The sequence below is a fragment of the Strix uralensis genome, chromosome 10 (genome assembly GCF_047716275.1).
Source record: "Strix uralensis isolate ZFMK-TIS-50842 chromosome 10, bStrUra1, whole genome shotgun sequence".
NCBI lineage: Eukaryota > Metazoa > Chordata > Aves > Strigiformes > Strigidae > Strix > Strix uralensis.
This window is the reverse complement of record NC_133981.1, coordinates 7,052,576-7,077,869: the sequence shown is the minus strand read 5'-3', so window position 1 is coordinate 7,077,869 and position 25,294 is coordinate 7,052,576. Positions and strand designations below refer to the sequence as shown.

The following is a 25,294-nucleotide window of genomic DNA, read 5'->3' as shown; positions in this document are numbered from 1 at the left end:
GTCACGCACAGGCTCTGCCTTCACTTTGTCCCATGCTCCAGTCTCGGTTACTGTAAATAAAGTCCCAGCAGCCAATTCACAAAATTCATTTTGGAGAGCTCTGGCTTTATTTCTAGCTATTAACCAACAGGGCTGTCATTTGAGAAACTGTGTTATGGATCTGTTCAGAGTGGGTTGTGGTGAGCTGTGCAGTCGATGGCCACACCAGGGCAGTCGCAGAGAGTAAACAGCCCGGCTATAACTCTGTGTGTCACGGAGAGCAATAAAACCCTAGCAAGAAGGAATCGCAAAGCACCTAATGAGAATCAGATGCAGCGTAATGTAGGCCACAGGCATGCTCTTATCCAGATGCGCAGGGAATTACGTACATAAACAGAGTATAATTTGGTTTTACATCTTATTTTTCATCCTCAACTTCAGAGGGAAATGAGTTAGTTACCGGCAGTGGTGTGTAGTAAAGCTGCTGTTATGTACTGAGCGATTGCTCACACACAGCTTGGTGTGATGGAGCTTCCCTTGGGGACTGGGCACTTATCTCCACTCAAGGTGGGCTGGAGCAAACATCATGAAGTCCCCTGAGCAAAGTGCCCAGCTCTGGCTGGGAGGGAGAGGGGGGACCCTGCATCTGAGCAGGCTCTGTGGCAGGAGAGGTGAGCTGGGGTCCCTCACTGCTGGGGCAGGTGGTGGCAACGTGTGGCTGTGGGTAACGCAACCTGCGCTGTCCCATGGGGCTGTCCCTTGATGTGGAGGGTCCTGCTGCCGGAGCTGTGGTGGTCGTTTGGATGAGATGATGTGGGATATGGTGTAGGGGAGAACTTTGTAGAGTAGGGCTGATGGTTGGACTCGATGATCCCAAGGGTCTTTTCCAACCAGAATGATTCTGTGATTCTATGATTCTATGGACCAGGTGGCTGAGGTGAAGGCTGGCTTTGCAAGGTGATGCTTGTCTCTTCCTTGGATGTTGGAGAAAAGGGCTCAGCTCCTCTGAAGCTGTGATTTGGACTCTGCGTAGGGCTGGAGAAGGAAGATTGACCTGTTGTGTTTCCTGCTCCTGGTGTGCTGGTTTCCAGGCTTGAGGGTCAGAAGACTGTAGGGCATTAGTAGAAAATTCGCTTCACACATGAAGAGGAGAGCTCCTTCCAGCATTGCCTGCCTTGCACTACTTGCAATTGCACATATGACAGTATTTGTTGTGGTAAAAGCAGAAAACCCTGGACTTAATGTATTCACATTTCAAATGCAGAGGGAAAGGAGGCTGCCAGTCAGCCAAGCAGGACTGGAAGGCAGAGAATCTGGGTGTTAAGCCTTGCTTGGCCTTGGTGAGGTGTATAAATCTGGGCAAATAACCCCATTCCTTCTCCTTTAAATTGGAAATAACTCACAGAAAGGCTTTAATTCTTTAAATGAAACATACCTTGAGCTGAGTGCAAGGTGCTATAAATGGGACTTATGTTGATGTAATGGACCTATGTCTCCTCTTCTGAGGCTACTTGGAGGTTGGCTGACTTGCTTCCAGGACTGAGATTCCCAGTGTTTAAGAAGGACCAGTCAGACCCCTGCATTGCAAAAGCAAAGACGATTCACTTGGGGCCCTGGCAACAAGGGGACTTGTTTTTCCCGTGGATCCAAACCTGCTTGACAACCTCATTCCTCCCCACCACGTAGCTGGCTTCACAAAACCCATCCCTGATGTGGGCTGCGGAGTGGAGGAGAGATGCCTTGAGCCAACTGAGAGCTGTATATCTCCTCATTACCATCATCCCCAGCTTGCCAGGAAGGCTTTCTACTGCATGGCGCTGGTATCTGCGATGACGCAGAGCAGTCTGTATCGCTTGGCTGCTTGGAGAAAAGAATAATGTGGTTAGGGCAGATCTGCAGCAGTGTAATGCTGCTGTTTCTCACTGGGGAAGTGATGTCCTCAAAGATTTGGCCCTCTATTTCCCTGTATCACCCTCAAGGTTTCCCCATGTATTTAGAAATCCTTTCCCTCAAACATAGCTGAGCAAGGACACAGCTTTCCAGTGTGCTGCGGTCTGTGATCCAGGGACACTGCAGAGTACCCGGCCCCCCACCTCCCTGTTACCCAAAGGGGTCTGGGGGAGCTCAGCATCCAACAGCATCCAGCTCCAGTACAGCCCGACCTGCAATGCTGCAAGAGCTGTATAATGGAGACAGATTTGCGTTAATTACCTACTTACCTGTGAAAACCTTAAGGTTTGGGGTTAACGGCGAGGAAATTATACTCAGGTGATATTTTAATGAGCCAAAAAACCTACACTTTGTCTCACAAGTCACTTTTTTACATTAAAACTTTCTGGGCTTATAATTAGAAATGTAACGTTTTGTGAACTGCAGTTCAGAAACTATGGGGAAAATGGTTTCTTTCCCACCCTCCCACTTTCTTAATCAATGCTCTCAGGTTTGTTTTCCAGTGGTTAATAACATAGCACTTATGACACCCCATCTCACAGGGGAAGTTTAGATCTACAGGGCACTTCTGATTTTTTTTTTTTTTTTCATTCAGGTGGTTAGTGAGCCAGAACTAATGGAAGAGTTTGGCTGTTCAGGAGCAGAGGAGAGGGTGAAGGAAAGGCAGGCGGAGCAGAGGCCATGGGCTCCACAGGGACTGTCACAGTCCCAGCTCATGGGAGCTGGTCTGATGGGCAGGGTGGCTTGGGGGGAGCTGCCCAGGCCATGGCACCATGCAAAACACTTAATAAATTCCACAATTTACAGGCAATTAGGTAATTATACCTCTGTGCTCTACACCTGAGTTCAGCTCACACTCCAAGCTGAAGCAGATGTCGCATTGCTCTCTGCAAAGATGTGTTTTTTGAAAGGGTCTCTTTCACTACATGTTTTTCTCCCTCTTTACTCTGAGTCCAGGGGCAGGAGAGCTGCTGGCCGTCTTTTCCTCCTCCTGAGGGCATTAATTTACTCTGCCATTCCTAATATCAACAGCTGTAGCCCAAGCCACACAAGCGTGGTCTTTTGATGCACAGCACTCCCTGTTTCAGGGGTGTGATGGTGAGGTTTGGTGTGTGTGAAGAGGCATCCTCCCTTTCACTGCTGCTGCAGGACAACACCATTGAAGGAAGCTGTGCAGGGAAGAAAGAGGTCGGAAATAGCAACTGAGGCTGTGTATAGCTTCAGACTGCCTCCTCATTAATCTCAGAGCGAAGTCACTTAAAAATAGCCGTGACCTTCATTCCCCATCCATTTGCGTGAGGCTGTTTAATTGTTGCTGTTCTGTGGAAAAGGACCACAGTGTGTATGGGCTGAGTGGTTCTCCAGCCAGCCAGGCTCAAAGGGTTCTAGAAAGGCTGATGGGGCTTAGACTTGGTTCTTTGGAGTTCAGGTGACTGCTTGAGGGGGGAAAAGGTGCTTATCTGAGTTGGGTGGCTTGCAAAAGGCAGGAGGGCACATCCTCGGGGCTGGCTGTGCATGTTCTCTTGCTTGAGGAAAGGGGGTGTAAAGGAGAGTCCCCAGTGAGGAGGCAGCAATGCAATGAGCCTGACGGATGCTCGTCTGCAGGAGGAAGCTTGCAACCACAAAAGTGGGTTTCTCAAATCTGGAAGCTGGGTTTTTAAGCCCAGAAGCAGACTTGTCAGTGGAAACATTTGGGAAACAGCTGGTATCAGCTATTGCTGCTCCTCCTTGTCCACGGGGATGGATTGCATTGCTGTAAATTACTGTGTTGGCAGTGGTCCCTGTTCACACCCCATGCCTTGGTAAAATCGTAGGCTGGGAATGGAAGATGTGGAGCATCAGTCCTGGCTTTATGCCACCTGGGAGTTGCCTGTGTAAAGACAATCTTTGGGTACCATTTGGGGAACTTTCTAGGAGCTTTTTATGGCCTGAGAAGCTGGTTGTGACGGACAAGTAAATTTGGATCTAGCCCACATGATCTGCATATAGCAGAAATCCAGATACACCCAGAAGGAAAGAAGGGAAATTAGGACAACAGAAGTTGATGGGCTGAAAACTTAATTAACATGTTGAGAAATTTGACCTGAACTCAGGCTCTTTCCCTTTCTGTTTTCCTTTGTCACTATTTGTTTGGTTCGGGTTTTGATTTTTAATATTACTGTTCAGGATAAATTTTGCTCCCAAATTAGGAATAAATTATATCAGCTAAATGTCAGGCTAATGTGTTAATTCTGTTGCAATGCAGTGGAAAAATCATATAACAGAATTCCCCCCCCATGTACCTTCCTCTGATTCACTCTGTGGCTCAGCTAATAGTTTTGCAGCCCTGTAGATTTCAAGTAACCAAATAACAACCCAAAAGTTTTTCTCTTTATTGCATCCATCTGCTGCACTAGGATGGGGAGCAGCTCCTTGTGATAGACTTAGAATAACACATCTGCTGCTGTACGTTGCAGTCCAGGGTCCTGGCCCCTTCCCTTGTTTTCTATGACAAACAAGCAACAGAATGACAAATAAAGCTGTGGTTGCCTTTGTCAGCTCCAGCTCCTTGTGCTGCAGGCTAGATGAAATACCCACACAATCATGGCACCATCCCATATTTACTTAAAAATATTAAACTATTTATAATGAAGAGGTCATCAGCATGCTGCATCCATTAGCAAGGGCTCCAGGGAAGAGACAGCAGTGAGCAAAAAACACAAACATGCTCTACACAAAAGAAGGAGCAAAGAAGCATCCTTTTGAAATGTCAGTGCTGAGCAGCAATTAAAACCAGGAAGACTTAAAATACAGGGAATTTCAGTAGTCTGCGTACAACAGCCAGCCCTGGCTGCCAGGGAACCCGTGGTGAGATTCCCATGGATGTAAGGATAGAGGATCAGGTCTGTGCTGCACAGTAAAATGTAAATGGATTTTCTTTATGAAAGGAAGGATGAAATTGCTTGCGTAGAGAACCGACAGTGGCGAAGGCAGGCACATGGCAGGTCGGGGAGGGAGGCAGGCAGGGTTGGGTTCATGCAAGGGTTGCATGCTGCAGGATGCTGAGCACCTCTCCCAGCTGTGGGGTGGCTGGCAAGCTGCACGCAGGTGAGCGTGAGGTCTCTGCCAGGAGCAGGCTGGAAAATGTCACTTGAAGGGAAGAAGCTGCTCTGCATGACGGGGTGGAAGTCCAGCGTCAGGTCAGGTTGTTCAGAAATGGCCATTCGACCTTGCAAAGCGCCCCTGGGCATCGCAGGGCAAGTGGGTGTTAGAGTCAAATGGTAAAAGGGGAGAGTGGGGATGTGCTCTCTATTAGAAAGTGTTTCTGAGCAAACAGGAATTTGTCCAGTAACTACATTTGAAGTAACTTAATGCTATTGCAGTGGTTTTATAGCTCTTAGTCCCCTTCACTCCATCTCCTGTTGAATTTGTTCAGAAGAGCTCTTACGCCTTGTGCAAGCACCATCCGGTCCCTGCTGAGTTTGCATGCAGGCAAAAGCTAACTGTGGTACTGAAGCTCACATTAGGATAATGAATTGGAGGAGGTCAGAAGAGATGAAGAGATTAATATTTCATCTTTGGCTTGCCATGCCCTTTCAGAAATTAATTTGCATTGGGCAGTTGCATGGTACTTTTCCTTTTATATTTCCTTTTCTCATCCTTTTTTAAAATAGACATGGATCACATCCAAAACCCAAAGTGCTCAGATGGGCTTTGGAGCTGTCCTTGGCTCTTTATACTTCCCATTTCCCAGGCTGCCTTCTGAAAATGTGTTTTCAGAGGTTTCTCACTCCAACTTTTCCCTTACCTGCCCACAGGATTTTCATGTTTTTAGTGACAACAAAGTTGCAGTCCGTGCAAAGTGGCCAAAACAAAACCCAGAGCTGTATTTCCCTTCTTTTTCCACCTCAGGGTCTTGCCCCTCCCTGGTTTCTACCTTTGCTCTTTTTCCCCTCCTGCCCTGAAACTCCACTAAAAATTTCCCAGCTTTTGGGAGTCTATTGAAGTCACAGAAGGAATTAACTCCCAATTTCCATCCTACTGCTGGGCTCAGGGCATTTTATTTTAATGTAGAATTATACAGGAATTCCTACAGAGACTTTTCACATCCATATTTCCTTGTAGTGCTGCTGCTGAATCATCGAGGAACTGAAACTCGTTTGGCTGGAGAGCAATATGTTTTTATAAATTATTGACATGCTGAAATTGGCTCTTGTCCAAAGCAAGCCTTCTACTTTGCTAATATGCCTTGAGTCTAATCCCCGTTGTATTGTGGAGGATGAAGACGACTCATCTCCAGCCAGTAAGGCTGGACATAGGGCCTAGAGACACATGCAGGAGATGGAAACCGGGAACGTATATGCCAGGAGCAGCACTAGAGCCAACATACTGGAGGTGCAAAGGCAACTCTTGGTTCAGATGTTGTCTCCAAAGAGTCATCCAAGAGCTCTCAAGAGCACTCATTCACTGCAGGTTATCCTCTGATGGGCTTCTTTCTCCAGTTTTGGTTTTCTGCTGGGCAGTGAACTGTGGCCGTCATTGTACAACACAGTTCTGTTTCCATGGATCCAGATCTTCAACTAAAAGCTCATTTGATGCAAGTCAGGAGTGTTAAGACTTAATTCTACAGCAATAAAAAAGAAATGAGCCTAGCAGTAAAATGGTGTTGAGGGATGTATGAGAGATGATGTCCATCCGTGCGTGGTGCTGTATGGATGAATTTCTTCCACAGGGTTTTGCTGAGTGGTCTTGGGATTGTGGAAAGCCTCCATGACCTCATGCTGAGGACTGGGAGTTGAGCTGTTCCTGCTGTGTGATGGGAGCAATATCCTGATTTATCCCCGCTGCAGTGGCTGCCCATGACGGATCTGGCAAGCTGCTGTCTGCAGAACCATGCAGTGGACGCCTTGACCTCTGTTGGGCAGAGCAGGAAGGTGGAGCTGCTTCCTCTTCGAGCCTGCCTGCCAGAGACATGATTCAGATATTACAGCTAATTAACTGTGATGATCTTGCTGCCAGAAAGGGATAATATTCAATGAGTCGCTTGTCTTTCAGTTGCTGCTGTCCAAGACCTTGCATGCACCTTATAAAACCAGTCCTGTGACTTGGCTGACTGGTTGCCCAGAGGTCCAGGCTCTCCCACACCCTCCCTTTCTTATTTTACCTTCTGCTCTGCTTAACCCTCTGCACCCTGCAAGCAGTCCCTTACCTGGGGAGGAGGTGGTGGCTATTTGCTGAGTGACCCAGACTCAAGACGGGCTTTGTTGTGATTCCCCTATATCCTTCTGCTTCTGATTAAAGCCTTGCTCCACAGAGGCAGGGGTTGCTCTGCAAAAGGCTAACGAGCCCAGTGGAAATTAATGCCATCAGCCCAATGTAGCAGAAGCATCTTGACACAAAGCCGACCAAAACTCACTGTGGGCACTGGCTCAAAGCACCATCAGCCCGCAGCCCCGTTGTGCTGGGTGCTGTGTATTTTTATGGACAGCCCTGAGCTTGCAGTTGGAGGGCACGACGAGATAAGAAGCCCACGTGGCAGATGAAAACTGATCAGCATGTTGCACTGCTGAATACGAAATGAGGAAGGAAGCTTGTAAATACCACACCAAGGAGGCCGGCATGTGCTGCGAGAACGGGCTGGCGGTCGTACAAGCCCTAGCACTGCCGCTTGCTTCTTGGTCTGCTCATCTGTCACCCAACTGGAGTTTATTTGTTAACACTTCTTCCCAAATCTGGCTCCCAGCAGAGCTGCCGCTGAACCGGCTTTCATCTCTGCGCCGCACTGGAGAGCAATGCCAGGCTGGAGCAGGAACGAGCATACAGCCAACAGCTCAGGATCTGGCCCATCATACTTTTGTGGTGATGCTAGGAAAATATAGAGCAAACAATGCTGTAGGAATAACTCAGCCCGCATATGCTATACAAGAGCTGTTCCCATGATGTTTGCTTAGTCCCCGACTAATTTAGCACACAGGATGGGCTGGCAGATTATGCAGCGAGACATGCTAATTCGGGCCTGTGGTTCATGCGAAAGAATGATGAGACAGTCTGGGAGACAATGCGAGCTAATATTAGGACACCAGGCAGGGAGTCAGGAATCCTAATCCCAACTGCCACTGACCTGCTCTCCCAGGCTCTGAATCCCCTCTTTGGAGCTGCTTGGAAAAAAGGCCGAGTTAGCCTTGGGAGCTGTTTATCCCAGCCAAGGCTTCTGCCTGTTATTATATACAAATAGCAATGATGATCATAATCTTTCCATAGGGGGTATGGCATTGCAGGGGTAGCGCCTCGTATCCAAGACACTGCTGTTGTTGGACCAAGCCCATATGTGCAGTAGATGCTGCTTTAGCATAAAGATGCTCTTGCGGGATCAGAGATGTTTCTGTGAAGATACAGCATCAGACGCCGCCACGAATTCTTCTGCTTCAGTGCTTCAAAAAGCAAGACAGGGTTTGTATATCTTCCAAATCACTGAGTGATATCTTGTGGTGTGTTAACTGGCTCTTCTTCTGAGAACATTTATGTGTGTGCTCAGCCTTACACATGTGGCTTGTCTGATGCCTGTAAATTACTCTCGTGAGCAAAGTAAAGCCAGTCCCCAGATGGGTGCAGGATCAGGGCTGTGCTGTGTGTTGCTGTCTTGTCTGTTGTGACTTTTGCCAGAATCATAATTATGACCCAGAGAGGGACCTCCCAGCTACTCCTCACTGTTGAAGGGAAAGCATGTCAATAGTGCTCCAGAGGAACTCCTTCCCAGACCCTCAGCTTGTCCCATTGTTGGTGCCTTATTGCCACATTTTTATTTATTTACTTTAATCTTGTTGAGGGCACTTGGGCAAACTTTTTGTAAGGATGAAATCAGTTCTCTGTTAGAGGAATCTTTCCTCCATTTGGAGTTTCTATGGGGGTAAAGAGATTTCTGTTGTTTATTATGTATACAGAATTGCTATTAATACGCTGTGCTTCGATTCTTCAATTTTGAGAAAAAAAACCTGCGTAGTGGAACTAGCAGACAAGATATTACACTGATTCAATCCCATGTGCCAGTTAGGAAGCTGAGTCTTTGTGGCTAGCTTTAGTTTCAAACCAAAGATTGACACCTTTAATTAGCTCCACACAAGCTGTTTGAACCAGGCTGTGTTATGGGGAGAGGTGAGTTATTCCGAGCTTTTTCTTCCTGCTTTTTTCCCATATTTAAACCATCAGACTCAAATACACAGCCATCACAAGGGACTATCAACTTACTCAACTCACAGCATCTTTGAAAGGTTCAGACTTTGCCTCTTCTTTATGGCACCATACAGAATTATAGCAGAAGTCTTTTCTGATTTAGCTGTCTCCTGCTAGTTTTCAGGATTTTTAGGGGGAATGAATAGCAAGTTTTATGCGTTGAAGATACATAAAGAAAACAGAGAAGATACAGAGCATGGGATGGAGAGGTGGTACTGTGCAGGAAGCTGGGGAAGGACAGGGAACGGCATCTCCATTAGCTTCAGCAGAGCTGGTGGTGGAGTTTGAGGATGTGACGTGGCTCTCTGTGTATCTGCAGAGGGAAGGAGGAGGGCAATAAAGGAGGCGAGAATGAGACTCTCGGGGTCTGAAGTGAGTTTGGGTGAGTGTTGGTGCCTTGGGCAGTTGTGTTGAGCTCTCACAGCACAAATTAGAGGTGAGCCCTTTTTCTTTTTGAGCAGCAGAAGCAGAAAGGGTGAGGTTTATCAGCTGAGACAGATGAATTGGGATAGCTTATCTTAGCAGGGCAGAGCTATTGTCTACTGAAAAGTCTCTGGTAACTCATGTGGAGACATTAAAATAGCAAAAGAAAAATTCCTAGGGAAGAATGTGACTTAATATCTACCAGACTAGGGGCAGGAACTTGCTCCTTCTGTGACTAGATCACAGTCAAGAAAGACTAGAAAAGTCAAGATTTTTTTTTTTTTTCTCAAATTTTTTTTTCTCCTTTTTGGAAATAGTAGTTGGAAATGCTCCTATGTGTACCAGACCTCCACTCCCATAAAATCTGCCTGAAATGGATAAAAGTTGAAACATGTGGCAGGCTCAGCTTCCCTTGCAAAGTCAATCTGATCCTTGCTCTAACCAACAGGCTGTGCCCTCTCTCCTCCGCTTCCGACTTCTCGGGAGCTTTCCAAGGCTGGGAGCAGCCTGACTCCCTCCTTGCCAAAAAGCCGCACCCACAGCAGTCATACCCTGGAACAGCAATGGCTTCTGCAGGGAAGATATGCCTGAAAGAGACTAATAAACTCAAGAGCACAAATGCTAATGAAAGTTAATGAGATCTACAATTTTTAATTGTGTAGGATTTGTTTTAGAATCTCACTTTTTATAATGTCTGTTGGTTTCATGCTGTCTCTAAGACACTCTGAGGCCGGCATCTCCAGGAGGGCATACCTGCTGCCAGGTGGTCACTCTGTGTGCCCTTGTGCTTGCACCCAATAAGATCAACAACATCCCAATATACCCGTCCTGTTGTGTGTTATTTAAGTCATAGGATATGACAGAACATGTTTTACGGAGCCATTAATTTATGCTGTGGGTGACTTTAACCACCCAAGAAGTATATTAATGGCCCTATAAAATACACCCTGGAGTGTTTTAATATGGTTATGAGATTGATCTTCAGCTTTATATTCCACTGTGCATGGTATTATTGAAATAAATTGTAGAGGAAGGTGACGCAGGGGATCCCAGTAAGGGGTGAGTTGCCTTTTTCTTCTTAGGATCCTGTGACCACAGATTCATTCCAGGGAGAAAGCTGTGGGATGGGATCCAGCCACCCTGCAGTGGGAGCCTGGAGATGTCCCACGCAAGGTGCTGCCTTTGGCAATGGAGCTGGCTGGCCCAGCTCTGTGAATGACCTTAGGTAGTACCTGTCTATGCTGGCTGGTCTGTGGTTCTAACCAGAACTGCTTGTGTCCTGACACTTGGGGGGTTTCCTACAAATACAGGGTTCAATCGGTATCGAGTTGGGTCATCTGTTAAAACATTTGCCAGAGCCAGGACTCAAAGCAGCGTCAGCCCAGCTGCTCCTTGCTACCAGGGAGCAGTACCACCTTGTCCAGAAACCCTGGATGACACATAGAAAATTTTTCTCCAATAAAAGTTAGGTGGGATTACTGTGAAAAACAATTCTTGTTTGGGAAATAGAGCAATACATGGCTTTCCTACTGACAGATGCTGGTAGCGTGAGTGTACCAACAGGAAACCTCAATGTCTGAAAGACTGGATCTTGTTTAAAGTGTCTTTTCTCCCAGGACCCACATGCTCAGGCTTTCAAAGCCTTGAGGCCTGTGATGTCAAAGTATTGAGGGTTTGGGGTTTAGCTGGAAATTAAGAATAAATTCTGCTGTATTAAATAATCTGTACTTTTGTTTGTAGCCTTAATGGTTGTCATCTTTTTTTACACTCTCTGGTGGGAGTGTATGGCTCTGAACTCTCATAAACCCACAACAGTCTCAGTGACTAGACATGGTTTTTCATCCCCAAACAAGTAAAACTGTGGTTTTCGCTAGTTTTAGTATGAAATCTGAGAGAATGATTTGATGCTTGGGGGAGCTTTGACCCATTTTAAAATCCAGGACACAGCATGAAATTTCAGAGATGCTTATGAGACTGAGACCGCAGGTCAATATTGTATTTGAAAAAAAACATTTTAGCTGTTGTTGTGTGTTTGCAGCGGGGCCCAAAGCATGAGGAGCAACTTCTGAAGGAGGAAGAAAGCACCAGCCCACTCATCCCGACAGATTAGAGGCTGCCGACAGATGGGCCACCAAACCACAGCGACTGCCGACAAAAGAGCAAGAAAATTGGGCTCTGCTTAAAGCTCTGAGCCAGCCTGAATCAGGTTTTATAGCACTGTCGTGGGCTGCGAGCTGATGAAGAGTGTGCTGTCCCACGTGAGATAAGGCTGGATCAGCCGCTGCAGGTGAGGTGGGATGGCTGCAGCCAGCCTTGCTCGGATGAGGGACGTGCCCGAGCTTCTCCCTGCCCCATGTTAATGTTCAGCTGTTCCCCAGGTGCCCTGTGAAGCTTCATTATTTTGTGTTTATAAAGCACTTAGAGACCCTTGCAAAAACGGTGGTATTGTTATTAGAACTGCGGTTGTTAGGGATGAAGATGGTCTGTTAATCATTAAATCAGTTCCCTGCAAAGGCAGGACCACGGTCCCCTGGGAGAGAGGCTGTGCTGTGCAGCTGAAAGACAGGTTTTTGTAAGGTGTAAAGACCCGACTATCTATCGGGTGGGTGTCAGGGACTCTTCTGGGCAGGAGCAGCCCTACCACAGGTCACGGGCTCAGCGCTGTTAATGGCTGACCAAGGGCTTCCTTTAACAGAGGCGGCTGGAGCAGCTATGTCCTGAAATCATCTTGTTGCAGCTGTAAGGTGCTGGGCAGCCGCAGGGTCAGGAATGAGGACAATGAAAAAATCTTGGCTATATTTGAGCTGTTACAGGTGATCTAGGGCTGTCCTTACTAAGGGCTTGACCAACAGGTCCTTACTGGATGCAACTAGGAGATAAAATGGTAGGAATTTGGTCACGGAGGAAAACTGAAGGGAAAGCCTTAAACTCAAGAGAAAGTTCTGGCTGAGGTTTGTGGGTTTTGTTCATTACCAGCAAGAATAATTTTGGGAACATAGTGCCCCAGACATGAGTACGGCGTTAGGATTATGACAGGAACAGCTCACACTTGCATTAGTGTCGCAGCGTTTGTAAGCAAACCGAAAATGGCCCTTAAGAAATCTGTCGTCTCATAAATCTTACTAGCAAAATTGTTTTTCTAAATAGTGTTTTTCAAAATTTTTTCCATGAGGCACGAGTAGTCCTGTAAGATCTATTCAGGGCAGCCACAGCTCATGTGATGCTCACATGGATCCCAGATGAATTTTAGCTTAGCAGGGCTGTCACATAACACATCCCGCAAAATGATGGTGATGAAAATACGTCACACCCAGCTCTCAGCTGTGAACAAGAGTCTCCTTGCGCTGTGAGCTCACGCGTGTGACACAACCATCAGCTGGTGCGCACATGAGAGATAAACCCTTCCCGATTGCCATGCTGCCGCTCCTCAGGGTTCGTGGGCCTCCTGAGCATTTATTTCCTGGGGGATTTAGCTGATGCAGGCTTTACTGCTGAAGGCACAATAAAAAGCGTGCCGTCATCCTAAAAGTGACAAATTGGGTAGCTGGTTACAGAGCCAGCGAAAGCAGATGTAAGGCAGTTAGCACGGCTCAAACATAGGGGATCAGCACAGCTTTAAGCATGAAAATTAAGTATTAAAGTTTGAAATGGAAAGAAACCTCTTGGAGAGATAGAAGAAAACAAGGGCTAGACACAGCAGGTAATTTGAATTTCATGAGTCCACTTCTGCATTTGCCCTTCATGCCCAGGAAGGCAGGCTCTGCCCTGCTCCTTGGAAGGGGCTCAGGTACTTGTTCCAACTTTCTGAGCACTGGCAATCCGGTCTGCTTCCCGTGGAGACCTGGGCAGAGGTGCCTGAGGCGCAGGGATGGAGCTGACTCACTGCTGCGCTATGTGACATTGGACAAAGCCTTCCCTTGCCTGGAGGGGGCTGAGCCACTCGGCCGGAGACCGCAGAGCAACGCCTGCAGCGGTGGGGATTTTATGAAATAGCCACAGGAGGGATCTCGGCTCGGGGAAAAGGGTGATTGCGGGGAAGGACAGGCTTCCCTGCTTCATCGAGATGTAAGGGCAGGGAAGGTCCCCCCATCACCTCTCTTTTGAGGTCTGTGAGCTAAGCCTGGCTGCTTGGCCAGAAGACGTTAGGCTGAGCTCCATCCCCAGCTATCACCCACGGGCTCCCCGAGCCTGCCGGGCATCGCGGATCATTTGGGTACACGCGTGGCTGGAGGGATGTGAGGTGAGAGCGATGCGGGCAGCAGCAGAAGTCTGCGGGCTGCACCGGCAGAGACACGTCAGGGCAGCGCAGGGAGCGAGGCCAGGCTCCTTCTTTCCCCCTGTCACTTCTCAGTCCCGATTAGCAGCAAAACAGGGCACGCACACATCTGACAACTGAATTCCTTGCTGGAAGGGGTTCGGTCATGCATAAGACTGCTCAAAATGAGGCCTGGCTTTCAGGTTTGGAAGCACGGAGCATGACCTGGAAGGGCCAGCTGGTGCGTGCACGCTTTCCTATCTCCCCTTTTTGAGTTTTGCACCAGTTCTGGGTAACTTTGAAGAGATGTGGCCGAGGGTCCCCAGCAGACTGACCTCGCCGTCGGTCTGTCCGGCTTCAAAATAATGAAATAATGTGTGAACGTTACCCACATCACAAATTCGAGTGCTCAGTCAAAAAGTGGAAAACTTTTAACTCAGCCTTGCGCAAGCGCTTTGATACCATTTTAATAACCGGCTTGTGGAGGTTTTTCCTCGGGACTCCTACCGCACCGTGTCCGCTCCCGTGGCAGCCCCCCGAAAGCACAGGTGAGCCGCCACCCCAGAGGGCTGCAACTTGGAAAAAAAACTAGAAATCCTCCCTCGCCCGCCGGAACACCAGCATCTGCAGGGTGAAGGGCTCCCCGCGGAGCCCTGGGCGGGGGGGGGGACACGGACCCGCCTGCGCCCCCCGCCCCCTCGCAGAGAGCAGTTATTTCTGCCGAGAGGCTTCGCCCGCAGCCTCCGCCCGGCTTTTCCCTTCGCAAAAAGTTCTCCGCGGGAGCGGGGGGGCAGACACCGGGGAGGGCCCGGGGGGGCGGGCGGGGGCCGGGCCGGGGGGGCGGGGTGTTGCCAGGGCGCCTGCGCCAGCGGCGCGGAGCGCGGCGGAGCGGGACGGGGCGAAGTGTAACAAAACAAACGGGGCTTTGTATCGCCTTAAAGGCGCCGCCTCCGCGCCCCGCGCAGCGCCTGCGGAGAGGGGCAGCGAAACAAAACAGCAGCGCGGGGCGAGGAACAAGCCGGAGTTGCTTTTTCAGCGCTTTTTTTTTTTTAATTTTTTTTTTTTTTTTTTTTTTTTAAAATAACACGGGAGAGGGACGGCGCAGAGGGGAGGGCGGGAGGTGGGTGTGCGCGCGTCCTCCGCGGGCGCGGAGCCATGCGGGCCGCTCTCGGCCATGGCTTGAGGGGCCGGCGGCGGCGCGGTCTATGAGGCAGCAGGTCGGCGCCCCCTGCGCACCTGCTTACCGCTCTTCCGCGGGCGCGGAGGGCCGCGCAGCACCATGTCGCGCGTCGTCCAGAAGAAGAACCACTGGGCCAGCCGGGTGCGGCAGTGTTCGCTCACCCGCGGGCCCGGCGGGCAGCTGGGCTTCGTCCTGCTCGGCGGCGCGGAGCACGGCGAGTTCCCCTACGCGGGCGCGGTGGCGGGGGGCGGCGAGGCGGCGCTGAGTGAAGGGGAGCTGCTGCTGGAGGTGCAGGGGGTCCGCGTCTCGGGGCTGCCGCGCTACGACGTGCTGGAAGTGATCCGGAGCTGCAAGGACCCCATCACGGTGAAAACCGTCCGGCAAGGTGCGAGCGGGGCCGCGGAGGGACGGGACGGGGCTGGGGGGATGACCCACTCCGCGGGGGAGGCGGAGGGCCCCTCCTGTGGTGCAGGGTGGCCAAGGGCACTTGGGGGGAGGCGACTATTAGCCCCGAAAGGAGTTGCGCACCCGTGTGTCAGGGCGCGCTGGTGTGCGCACCTTTACCGCGTCCGCGCAGGCACCTTAACGCCCCGACTCGGTCCCCGCGGGTTTCTGGCCCGCCTTAAGCACAGCCAGCAATTGCGTGAGACTTTCCCTAAGGCACCGCGGAACCTCCAGCGCTCCCCGCGGGAGCACCCATGGGTGTCGGGGGGAAGCCCTGTGTCCGGGGCTGACCCCTGGAGTGGCCAGGGCAGGCCCGCAGCTGAGGGGAGTGTGGGGTGTGTGGCGGAGATGCCCCCCTCCAGCAGCTGAGCATCCTTCGAGCAGCCGCGCTGCTGGGTGATGACTGGAGGCTTGTTCCCAAAGTGCAGCATGTGATCGCCTGCTGCCTTGGGAAGGGAAAAGCCGTGACCCTCCTGCGAGGGCAGCTCCTTTCTCTGGCTGAAAGTCAACTTGGGTTTGCTTTTTCTCCCCCTCCTGGTTTGCCCCGGGTGAGGGCACATCCGTGCCCCCAGCCCTGCAGCATGCAGGGGAAGGCATGCACAGGTTGCTCTCTCGTTTGGCTGGGGAAGTGTATAGCAAGAGTACTCCTATGCGAGATGAGGGAAGAAAAAAAAAAAAGCCACTTCACATCCGTGTACACGCAACAGTCGCTCAACAGGTTAGCGTAACAGGCCTGGCTAATGGGCTTGTAATTTCCAGGGCAGGACTTGAATTTAGTTCCAGGAAACTGTTAGTGTTGCCGCAGCCGCTCTGGGGGTGGTGGGATGAGCAGGGCTGCAGCCGGGCACCTCGAGGGGTGCGGGATGGAGGAGCATCCCAGGTCAGCTCCAAGCAGAGGAAGGAAGGGAAGTTTTCATCGAATCGCCCAAGAGATGCCTTACAGGAAAGTTTATTTGTCATCCAGACATATGTGCATCCCAAAGTTGAGGGTTTTGCTATGGCTGGTAGTGAGAGAGGGTTGTTTGTGGGTTTTTTTTTCTGTACTCGGTTTAACCCAGCTGGTCACTGCAGATAAAATTTATGGCCAGCTGGCAGGACAGCCACCTGAAGACTTGTCCCTAGGCTCACCGATGAGCAGAGCCGGAGGGCAGCAGGCACTTGTTTCACATCCATCCTTCAAACCTCCCATGCCGGAGCAAAACCGCAGCCATGGGGTGTTGGAGAGGAGCTGAGCAATCCCCCTCCAACACCTGCTCCCCTTTCTGGGGCAATGTCAGCTCAAAACTGCCCCGGAGCTGATGTACCAAAGCGTTATTAGTCACTTCCAAGAGTCAGTAGAAATACTCCAGCAAACGCTGTCGAACTCCCAACAAAACCAGTTTTCTTTGAACAAATATGTATTTTCCCTGCTGCGTTTTCATGGCTTCACTGGGAAGTGGGGAGGGGAACTGAGCCTGTTGGTTTCCCTGCCCAGGCGGGACGGGGAGAAAAGCATGAAGAAAAGTATGAGGAAATTAGGCAGGGTTTTTTTTTGCGTACTGATTGTTTTAGCAGAAGTGCTAAAATACAGCTTCTGATGTTGCAATGTGATCGGTGTTGGTGGATGAAGGAAGATGTGTAAAAAAAACCCTTCCCAAACAAGCAATTTGTGATTAAACTTTTTGTTGTTTTGGAAACACTAGTTAATCTAAATAGAAACATGTCATGGAAATATACCAGAAATGACAGAATTTAGTGGTAAAAGTTTCTCAGCTTCAGGATATGATCAAAAGAAGGGGCAGACAGCTGAGTTTTAACATACTGGTTGGTTTTACCTGGAAGTTGGGAGAAAAAGTTTCAAAACCCCACCTGGAGTCAAGGCAGGCACGTGAACCTTGAACCATCCTCATCCAGAGGTCAGAACCAAGCACCTGGTTACTGTGGGATTATAGTTTTCCTTTTTTTTTTTTCCTCCCCCTCTTTTTTTTTTTTAAATGCTTTATTAAACAGGAATGTAGAATAGAAATATGTAAATATATAAATTTTTAAATCATTAAATATTTTTGTGGTCTGGAAAGCAGTTCCCTGTGCCTGTCAGTGATAGGCTGGCATCTGCGCGCTGTTCTGCGGGAACTCCCTCGTGGATCAGGATGGTAAGTGTAGGAAAGGAGAGTGCTTTAATTAAAATGCATGACTTTTATGTTGATTAAAAATCTCATTATGGGGATGGCAACTGTCATTCAACAGGAGGTGTGTGGCACTAGAGCAGACAGCGAAGGAGTGTGAAGATTGTAAACACATTTTTAGCTATGATTCTCCTCCTCTTCCCAGTTCTTAGTGCCTAATCAACTGGTGCTGAAGTGCTAGGGCGATATTAGCCTGGAAATGTATATGTTTTATTGCCTCGTCTATTTTGTATGACATTTACAAGGATGGAAAAACAGGAAATTTACTATAAATAAATCAGTCATCTGCAGGCATGAACGGAGAAAATAACTGTTCTGACCTTGCACTCAGTGGTAGACAAGGGACTAGGATGTGAAACATAGGTGGGATAGGCTATGCACAGGCTTTATCATTAAACTAGGGTTTATAGACTTACAGGTCCACATGCAATATTTTTCCTTGCCTTTGTGGGTCCCAAGTTTTAATAGGTTCCCACAAAGTACAAAAAGGGGGAACCTATATGAATTCTCTTAATTAGAATAACAGTAATTAATACTGCTCATATGGGATTTCTTGGTCCTTCACTTACCCCATGAGAAGGGGTGAGGAAAGTTAAAGAACTTTAACAAAGCTTTCCCTTTCTTTCCCCATATGCACCCCTTTTTTGGTATTATGTTTGAGACAAAAATATACCACTATAGTTGCCTGGTTTTTGGGGAGAGAGAGGAGGAATCTGCTGCCGTGTATCTTAGTAACTTTCAGAACTGTCAAATGTGTGAAAAAACCTCAGTTAACACGTAGTGCTTTTATGACTGACTGTTTCCATCTTACATCTGTGCCCAAATTCTGATGAAATTGGCAATTAACTCCTGTGGAGTTTATAAATGCATTTTTATTATTACTTGGTCTGAGAGTATAGAATTAATAGATTGAATTATAGGAGCAATGGTCGCATATTCTTGTGTAAAGCTTGCAGTGCCTTAACACAGTGATTTCTTGGCTGTATTGTGAATATTGTAGCTTCCTTGAATACAAATTTTTCAAAATAGCTCACTTGTATAAATCAATAATAAAATCGGGCGCGCTGTTTCTTCTTGTGTGTCTTGATTAACCAGAGTCCAGCACAACAGAACAAAAGTTTATCATGCCGTTCTTCACAAGGGAAGAATTAAGGCTGTATCTATAAAAAATTGACCGTGTTTTATTTAAGGCAAGTTATCGGGGTTTTCTTTCTCCCTCGGTGAGACATGGGCACATTCAGAGAGATTTCAGATTGCGGCCTTTTATTTTTTTTCACTGCTTGGTTAGATGACCTGTGCCATATCATACTAAGCCAGATGCTCGGTATGGGAAAAGGTCAAAGTTAATATGTTTGTACACTTATTTTTAAATGGTTTTTTGGTTCTCAGTTCAACACGTTGCTTCCCTAAAAAGTCTTGGGATGCCAAGCTCTAAATGACCAATTGCTTTGAAACCAGGAGGTGTTGAGATCAGTTTATGCAATTAATAATTTTCATAGTACTTTGCAGCTGGGATGATCCCACAGGAGGGAGGAGTCGTGGGGTGGGTTTTTTTAGCCGTACACAGGGCAAACAGGAGCAGACGTGATCCCAAACAGAAACGGTCACTGTTTACCCAGCGCTATCAGCTGCATTTGTTTCTTTTCAAACATTAACTTGACCCTAAGATAAATTCTGAAATACGGTGCAGTGACTCAACGCTTCAATGTCAGGCTGGCATTTGCTGTATGAGGCGGTCATGAAATGTTGAAATAGGTTACATGTACTAGTCTGAACGAAACTAGCTTCTTTCAAAAAGTTTGCATGAGCTGGTATTTGGACCTTTTCCTTTTGTTTTCCTGAGAGGGCTTGTGAGAGAATTGCTGTCTGGGATTTTTTTTTTTTTTTTTAGAACATAAAAAAAAAGAAAGAAAAGTTGGTGCATCTCTAAATTTTTGTGTATTCAGTAGTTTAGCAGACACCGGGAAGCAGAGTGTCACTTTGGTGGGTGACACTGAACATCCCACGCTAAGTAGGTTATGCCGGTGCCTGGCGTTGCAGAGACCGAAAGCAAGCGCCGATGCACGTGTGCCTCCCTGAGATGGAGCAGAGCTTGTCTTCAGTTTAATGTGCAGGCAGCTGCCTCTGCTGGGCCAGCGAAGGGAAAAGCTGTTTAGAGAGCGAGCTCTTGCTGTTCCTAGGAGTCTACTTTTGCAGCGTCACGCGTGAGATCCAAAAAGCATTTTCCTCTAGTCTTTGCGTAGCTGAGTGAATTCTGTATAGTTGTTTTTCCATTTGACCCAAATTCTTTTAGGACCCAAGTGGATTTGAAGTGGAGTGAAAGGTTTGCCATCCGAAAACTTGGGAGACGTTAATGCATTTTAGATTCAGAAAGCCTGTTTTCAACACTGACCTGCTGGGATGGGCATTGTCACTACTGAAACGTAAAATAAAAAAAGGCAGAATCTCTTTTTTGCATCAGTTCTAATGTATTTTGCTACAAATCAGTGATCTTCTTTCTTTAAACTAGTACTGCATTTGGTAGTCGTGAAATGTGTGTGTCTTTGTATTAAAATACTGCTGTGAGGAAGACCTTATCTTTACTATGCCTGAATTTACAATGTAGTACTTGTCAGGATTTAGAAGTTGATCCTGCTTGTGGCAAACCAGTCATCCATCCTCTCCAGAGCCATGAGGTAGCACCCTGGAGATGGACCTTAGAGCCTAAGTGCCACATCTTTGCTGTTATAAAAATTTTCAGGAATTAATACGAACCTTTTAATGGCATGAAATGCGATTATGTTTTCCACAATAAGGTTAATCTTTCCACCAATTGAGATGGGACCCCAGGCTCCCTCTTTATGGCCAGTCAGATCACAGAGCAATTAAATCACAATTATAGTCTAATTATGAGCAGTCATTTGACATCATTGCAAAATAAGATGTTAACACCATCCTGGGTGTTGTTTTGGTTTATTTTTTAAGAGCAGGTTACAACTCTTGCATGAGTGAACTATTGATCTGCTATTGTGAGATTTAAGATTAATCTTCCATGTATCTTGTTAGAAATTTAAGAACTTCTTTTAACAGGTTTGGAAGCCAAACCGTGAATAGCTTATTGCGTTCCTGTGCTTGGGATTGTAATTTTTCTCTGGTTCAGGCTGTGATCATTCATGGATCTTTTCTGGCTGTTTATGTGTCTCTTTATCTGATGCCTGAGAAATACCCCTGCTCCTTTGACAGTGTATGCACGCACAGGGAAAACATTTGCCCAAGGGCAGCTGCGTTAAGGTGTAAAGGTCTTCTGAGTAGCACTTTCGTGGCTGTGCAGAAGTGTGATTTGGGCCATCATGGCTCAGTTTGAAGGTAACATGGAAACTGAGAAGATGCTGCTGCCTCAAGGGCTTTTTCTATTGCATTAGCAAGGTCTGAGCTGTGGGCAAGGGTAGGATCCTTGGGACCTCCATTGAGTTTTTTAAAAATAATTGACCAAGTTTGTTATTTACATTCCCTTACTTTAGTCCAGACGCAAGCTGTGCTTGCTAGTTATTTCAGGTGTTTGGGTTTTTTTTACACTTCCTCTGACTTTGAGTGGAACTTGTAAATCAAGGCATATGGGTTTTGATCTTTGTGTGCTGCAAGTGACTTAAATTTCTTGGTGAAAAGCATGGAGTACTGGTTCTGTATGAGCAAGTGCCATGAATTTTTAGGACTATGAAGAGTTTCAGGCAAAACATTAGCTGATCCTTGCTGTGAGCAATCAGTGGCACTTGGAGGGCTGGTACTCAGAGCCCTCCATCCCATCTGAGCTCCTTTCAGCTCTGTGTCCCAACTCCTGGAGCAGCAAAATATGGGATCCTCTCCGTCTACTCTGTGGTAGAGGTTTTTTTTTTTTTTGCTTTTTAGAAACTATTAAGTGACCTTTTCTCACTAAGGGCGCAGGAATGTGTCGTCTGCCCTGTGATCTATGAAGATCTTATCCGATGGCGTTACCCTGTCACCGGAGGCACAGCTTGCAGGACAGAGAAAACACCAACTTTTCGGCGCTGAGTGACAGTGCTGCTGAGCGTGCAAGATCAGCTCCTGCAGAAACATAATTTTCACTGCTATCATCATTTTCTCTGTCTCTCTTGACACTTGATATTTTGTTTTCTCACTTTATGTTTTGGTCTCGCGCAACTTGCTTTGGTTTAGCTGTTGTGGTGGTTTGACAGGTAAGGCTCTGAGTCCTGCTGGAGCTGGCAGCCCATAGAGATCCACATATTGATGGTTTAAGCTTGGGGTTCCCTGCAAGGATCTGGTGTTGGGAAACAAACCTAAGCCTGGGCTATCGGCCAGAGTTTGTTTTCTACTGATCTGATAGAGAGCTGTGGAAGAGGCTGCCTGTTTCCAGAGCAGCTTGGCAGCGTTTACATTGGGCTGGTATGTTGGCAGATCTGGAATTTTTTTTTTCTTTATTTTAGTTTTTTGTTTTTCCTTCTAGACCAAATAGGTGGGCCAACATCCTTCTTGGCCCTGCAGGAGCAGCATGGCTCGGAGTAGTTGGGTATTTTTGTTGAGATCCATCCTTCAGTTTTCAAAGGTCAGACACTCTATCCATCCTCCCTCCTGTGACATTTTAAATGGTTTCCAGAGCTATTCCGCTGCTATGGGCTGGAATGATGGCACCACTCTCTTTGCTAGTCCCCAGTCCTGATTTCGGCATCATCTGTGCTGAACTGTTTTGTGTTGGTACTATTATTTAAACCTACAGAAACTCTTTTTTTTTTTTTAAATTTTAACTACCCCTAGTAGACCTTGGAGAAACAAAATAGTTTTTTCTTCAGATCCTGACGTTTTGGGTTACACTTTTACAGACTTGGCTTGGCTTTTGACTAAGAACAGTTCCTGTTTTTATATTTGAGAGGGCTTGTATCATAACTTAAAAGAAAAATAAGGTAAAAATATTTATTGGATTTCATTGACTGTCCCCTATTAGACTAAACAATAGTGCTTATTACACGGTGTGAAAATAATGCAAAGTGCCCTGTCTTCATAATGGAACAGGAAAAAAAACAAACAAAGCCTTTGGGATGACTTGCAAAGTGGAACAGATGCCCTTACAATTGGAAGGCATTTGAATAAGGAATCAGTTTTGCATGGTTTGCTAATCCTTGACTAAAGAGTTCATTGTCTTGGATTATACATCTGTAATTTTGGAGCCCTGAAGTCAGTGCCTCAGTGCAATTAGGTTGGGAAGAGACTGACTTTTCTTTCTTCATATCCTTAATCACAGTGGCTTGGTTTTTAAGGGGAAAACCTCAACTCTGGGGTTTTCATTTAGTTATTAACAAAAAGCCTTTGAAAAAGAAGCTGCCTAAAATCCAGCCACTCCCTCCAACACAAACAAAGCTGTGCAGATCTTGTGTACTTTCAGAAAAAAAATCTTTGATGTTCAACTTCTCTTATTCCAGTGGTGCAGATCCTGCGCTAAGTGGGTGTTAGTCCAAACTGATGACAGACACAGATGTCTCAGATTTTTTTGGATGCATGAGAGGGGAAAGTTACCTCCCAAACAGGCTGAACTGGGCAGGTGACGACCGACCTGGGCTGCAGAATAACTGTGAAAAGACCTCCCTTACAAATAGCAAGGAACACGCCTGTCCTTCTTCTTTCCCAAAGGTGTGTGCAGAACTCCCAATTAGTGATTTAAGCAGGGGGATGCTCTTGGGGCTTGGCCCTGCAGAGAAACAATTCACAGGAGCCTTGCTGGAAGCCAGGGATGGCTGGAGGAGATGGGGAGAGAGACTGGTAGCAGGAGAAACGTAAAAAATACCAAAGACATCAGGTTCAAGAAAAACTTCCCTGTTCACTGCTGGATCTGTTACTGCTGCTGAGGCCATCTCTAAAAGCAGAGGCAGCTGAGTGTTTTCTGCAGGACCAGCCAGGAGTGTGGCTGTCTTTCCAGCTGATGACAGAGCAGTCTAGACCACCATCATCTTGTTCTGGGCACCCTAAATGGCTTATGCTGATGTATAATACAGGAAGCAACTTTGCTGTTGAATATCTTCTTAGGATGTGGTGCCTAAAATAACTCGTGGTCCTCCAGGCTGTTGCTGGAGGACAGCCTGCATGGCTCCCTTGGCAGCAGGGGAATGGCTGGGGGACGCGTGGCACAGCGCAGCCCTGGGGTGCCCGACACCCAGTGAGCCTGGGGAGGGAGGAGAAAGCTGTGGTTTGGCTGGATTTTGGGACATTGTCGTCTCCAGACTGAGTCTCCCCTTTGCAGTGCTGGTGCCTGGGGAAGGCTCTGTGGGACAGGAGGCCTGACAGGGCTTTGGCAGCCACCGGTCCAGCCCAGGCTTTGTTCTCTCCCTGTCCTAAGGGTGAAAGAGGGATGATGCAAAACAAAGAATCGTGTCCTTCTCTTTGCCCTGGTATGCATTTTTCCTTAAACAATGAAGTGACTAATATAGAATATCGTCTTAATGTGCACTGATTGTGGTTCAGAGGAGCAGCAGCAGCCTGTCTGCATGAGCACGTCCAGAGGCTCTGCTGGGTTCACAGTGGGGCACTCTGAGGATCCTGGATTCGGTTGTTTTTGAAGAAAATCAGTGAGTTGTTTGTTTATTGGGAGGGAATGGCTTTTTTTGTTGTTCTTAGATTGCCTTCTGCCCATAACCCAGAAAATGTGTATTTATTTTATGTACAAATACCGAACTTGCTTAGCAGTGGTATATAGTGTTTTGTTAACTTTTGTATAGTCTGTGTGCACTGTGGAGTCCTCCCTGTCACTTACTGTCTGCTGTTATTAGTCAGACTGTTTCCAAGTGGAGATCTGAGCTGACGAATACTATTCTACATTTACCATAGCTGTATTGCCCCATTTTCTTTTCCTTTCTGTTTTTTTTAATGAAGAAATGTGGACATGCTGAGATTGTTGACCTATTTTCACATGGAGGTATTTTCCTCTGAACTTAACCATAGTCTATATAAATCTTTTATGTTGCAGGAAGCTTTGCTTACTACACGTGGAGCGAGGCAATTAAACTCCCAATCACTGTCTGTGTCTGGCTTTCTGCGGGAGGTGCAGAACTGCTCTGGGCAAAATCCAGACGGAGCGTTGAGGACACCAGGGCTGTGCTGGTCCAAGGGTTGGCTGCTCAGAGAGGTTATGTATAGGGGAAAGTTTTATATGAGCACCCAGCCTAAGAGGAGGAGTTTGTGAAAATAGTGTGTATCACCTATCAAAATAGTTTGAATTCTTGGTTGAGGCTCCTGGAACTTGTGACTGGTGTGCCTGTGTGTGTATATATATGTTTACTTTTTGCACTTTATCATTCCTATTGTCAAATGCTACTTCAGTAGAGTTCTGGAATCTCTTCTTCTGGTCTCTTTTTTTTTTTTTTTTCTTTTCCCGTTTTAGTGGAAACTAATTGCATGACTTCAGCAGCTCAGGCTGTCAAACAGCCACTGCCATAGATTTCGCCATAAGTGGCAACATTTGTTGTTGGCACAGCTATTTGAAAGCTGAAAAGGAAGAGTATGAAACCACCACCATTATGGCTGAGAATGGTTCCCATGCCCATTACCTCATCACGAGATGCATGGGCAGCCTCTGATCCTGTAAAAACATTTAAATTCGCTTCTGTGGTGTTCCCGTGGTGAAACCATTTCAGTGATGCTTGTCTTATAAAGCATCTGCAGGAACATGTTGGATTTGAAAGACTG

The 25,294-nt window shown here is 47.3% G+C and overlaps 1 protein-coding gene across 23 annotated transcripts in view; it reads left to right on the top strand.

Moving 5' to 3' along the window:
* The first annotated feature begins 14,720 nt into the window (after nucleotides 1–14,720).
* The window catches only part of MAGI1 (membrane associated guanylate kinase, WW and PDZ domain containing 1), a 355,964-nt gene continuing 345,390 nt past the window's right edge, over nucleotides 14,721–25,294 (top strand). For all 23 annotated transcript variants that reach the window (XM_074879067.1, XM_074879066.1, XM_074879065.1 and 20 more), the window contains exon 1: nucleotides 14,721–15,381. In XM_074879067.1, coding sequence (XP_074735168.1) covers nucleotides 15,096–15,381 — 286 coding nt within the window. In that variant the 5' untranslated portion in view covers nucleotides 14,721–15,095. The remainder of the gene's footprint in view (nucleotides 15,382–25,294) is intronic.